This window comes from Perkinsus marinus (assembly GCF_000006405.1).
Source record: "Perkinsus marinus ATCC 50983 genomic scaffold scf_1104296941536, whole genome shotgun sequence".
NCBI classification, from domain to species: Eukaryota; Perkinsozoa; order Perkinsida; family Perkinsidae; genus Perkinsus; species Perkinsus marinus.
This window is the reverse complement of record NW_003212493.1, coordinates 1-2,739: the sequence shown is the minus strand read 5'-3', so window position 1 is coordinate 2,739 and position 2,739 is coordinate 1. Positions and strand designations below refer to the sequence as shown.

General features: G+C 50.0%; 1 protein-coding gene across 1 annotated transcript; it reads left to right on the top strand.

Annotated features, from left to right (window-relative positions):
- Positions 1–1,952: 1,952 nt before the first annotated feature.
- On the top strand, positions 1,953–2,680 carry Pmar_PMAR004235 (conserved hypothetical protein; the record flags this gene model as incomplete). Its single annotated transcript, XM_002781796.1, has 3 exons — positions 1,953–2,045; positions 2,101–2,190; positions 2,236–2,680. Coding segments are annotated over 3 exons (628 nt in total), but the record flags the coding sequence as incomplete, so codon positions are not given.
- Between the last annotated feature and the right edge of the window lie 59 nt (positions 2,681–2,739).

Genomic DNA, 2,739 nt, shown 5'->3' with positions numbered 1-2,739 from the left:
GGGCGATGGTCTGATCACGTATAGTCAGTGGGGATACGTTTCCATCCATGTTTCAGGCGTCAACTCGGAACGATCAAACAAGCCGCCCGTCCAGCGCCTCGAGGGCAAGAAGTCGATGCCTCGGAAATTTGACATGTTACCGGAGTCTGTCCGCGTCATGTGAGTGGACCCGTCCTGCACACCTCCGACTACTATCGTCAGGTACTCACAACGACATGCTTCATTGAGCTATGTTTGATACCGTTACCAGTATACATGATCTACTAGGTGTACACTGAAGGATGTTGTGTTGTGTAGTTTCGACAGTATTGGTGTACTAGAACAACAGTCAAGTCACATCGGCATCAGATAGAGTTTATACATGCCCAAGAATACGTGCCGTATTGATAAGTGATATTCCCTATAGTGGGTGATGAAGTTTGATAAAATAGAACTGAAATCACGGTTAAGTCCCTGAAGCAAACGACTCTCTGTGACTTGATACTGTTGTAGACGGTAAGGAAGCTGAATACATCAAATTCACAAGCTTGCTGTTCTCACAAAGATGCCGTACTGGTTTCCGAGCTGGAGGATAGACGTGCTTTGACAGGAGACACTGTCGGGCTTAGAAGGAGACTGCGAGGTTCACTTGCCTTCCTCGTGATGTGGGTGGTCGAACGACATCGTATCAGTGCGAAAACCGAGGACCCTGCCAGAGGGCCGAATGGGAAGTATACTTGAAGTGATTGGTCACCGACCTAGTCTTTGAAAGAACGACGGTTTTCGCTCGCTCTTCGAGGTTTGACCCCTCGTCGATCCACGAGCCAGCCCTGAATGATGAACCAGCGTGATTTTAACAAACTCATGAGTACAGTGAATTGAAGAGCGAGTACCTTGCTCACGACGGAGCTGTCTCTGGTACGCCTCAAGAATTTCTAAGAGGTTCGGGTCGTGGGCCTGAGGCGTCGTGATGATCGATTTTGGGTGCCTCTTCTTCTTGATATTAATGTGTACTCACACGTATTATGTGGTCAGGCATGGGGAAGAAGTCGAACTCGTGCTGGTCCCGTATGGAAGGACTGCCTACAGAAGGAGTCACTGGCCACCACCAAGTCGATCTCACCGTCCTTACCGTAAGCGTGTTGTTTACGTCTAGGCGGGTGACAGTTTCCAACACCTACACAACGTCTGTAGTGGTTGAGCGACTTACCTCAAAGCGACTTACCATACAGGGGCGACGGTTCGTCAAAGAGACCTTCCCGTGCTGCTGATCTTCGCCGTCTGAGTGCTCTTCTGTGTGCGGCAACCGAGGCTGCCACGGCCGCTGCATGCATTGTGCGGTTTGTAAACACTGAGCGTCCAGCAGTTGGTCAACAATAACGTCGATACTCGGAACACACCGGTTCACGATAGATTCGTACAATTCCACACGAGCGTACACAACCTGTGACTTAGGTAAGGTTGGAATTTCCAACTTGGAGAAATCCCCGCCACCTCGACGGGAGAAGACTAGGCGTCGTTGAGGAAATGCAAGTGCGCAAGTGACTTGGAAATTTCCAAGTGATTCAATGAACCAAAGTCGCAATCATTCTGGAATTGATCTATGCATTGATACATTGTATTGTTAGATCAAGCTTTAAGTGTAGCCTCGCCTCGCATGATGTGCTTGGACCTTGGTTTCCTTGAAGTGTGGCGATTTGCTCTCGAGAATTTCTTCAGGAATGCCCTCTTTATCGTGTACCGTTCGAGCGTTCCTGTTGGGGTCACCAGTTATAGGGGTACATCGGCCTGTTGATAATAATGTGTTCAGGAGTTTGGTTTCTCCTTATCTACAAGACGTCCTCAGTCTAGTAGATCAATTTTCATTCACCCCGACAACTAGAAGCTATCCGCGTGCTTCTTCCCATATGTTATCATCAAGATCACTATTACCTTCAACTCGCATTGTTGCGGCTGCTGCATCCGCCACTCGGATGTCCAAGCAGGCCTTTGCCAGTGTATCAGGAGCAGCAGCTAACTCATCGTCAGTCGAGAGTTACACCAAGCTGGTACACCCTGCACCTAAGGTAAGGTCGTTATATCGCCGAGTGTAATGTGTGATCGTGATCGTGCTCCCCTCAGGAGTTGAAGGAGTTCCCACAGAAACAGCTGCCATACGATGGCTGTACTGCAGCTGCCTATGTGGCGTATGCATGGTCCGAGCAGGCTATGGTGAGCCCAGCATGAGCTACTTCCCTGTACAGCTCACTTGTTCAGATCTATCCCATCACGCCCGCCACACCGATGGGTGATGTCATGGCCAACTGGGCTGGTCAAGGACGGAAGAACCTCTTCGGCAGCGTCCCAAGGGTTACCCAAATGCAGTCAGAAGGCGGTGCCGCTGGTGCTGTACACGGCGTTCTCGATGTTGGAGGCCTTGGTACCACTTTTACCTCTTCACAAGGTCTACTACTTATGATCCCGAATATGTACATAATCGCTGGTGCCCTCAACCCTTGCGTCTTCCATGTGGCTGCAAGAGCTATATCCAAACATGCTCTTTGTATTTTTGGCGACCACACTGATGTCATGGGCACACGTCAAACTGGCTGGGCGCAGCTGTCTGGTCACAGCGTCCAGGCATCGATGGACATGGCCTTGGTAGCCCATATTGCCACGCTGAGGAGCTCAGTGCCTTTCGTCAACTTTTTCGATGGTTTCCGTACTTCCCATGAAATCAACAAGATCAACATCATCCCCTACGAGGCTATGGACCAGCTG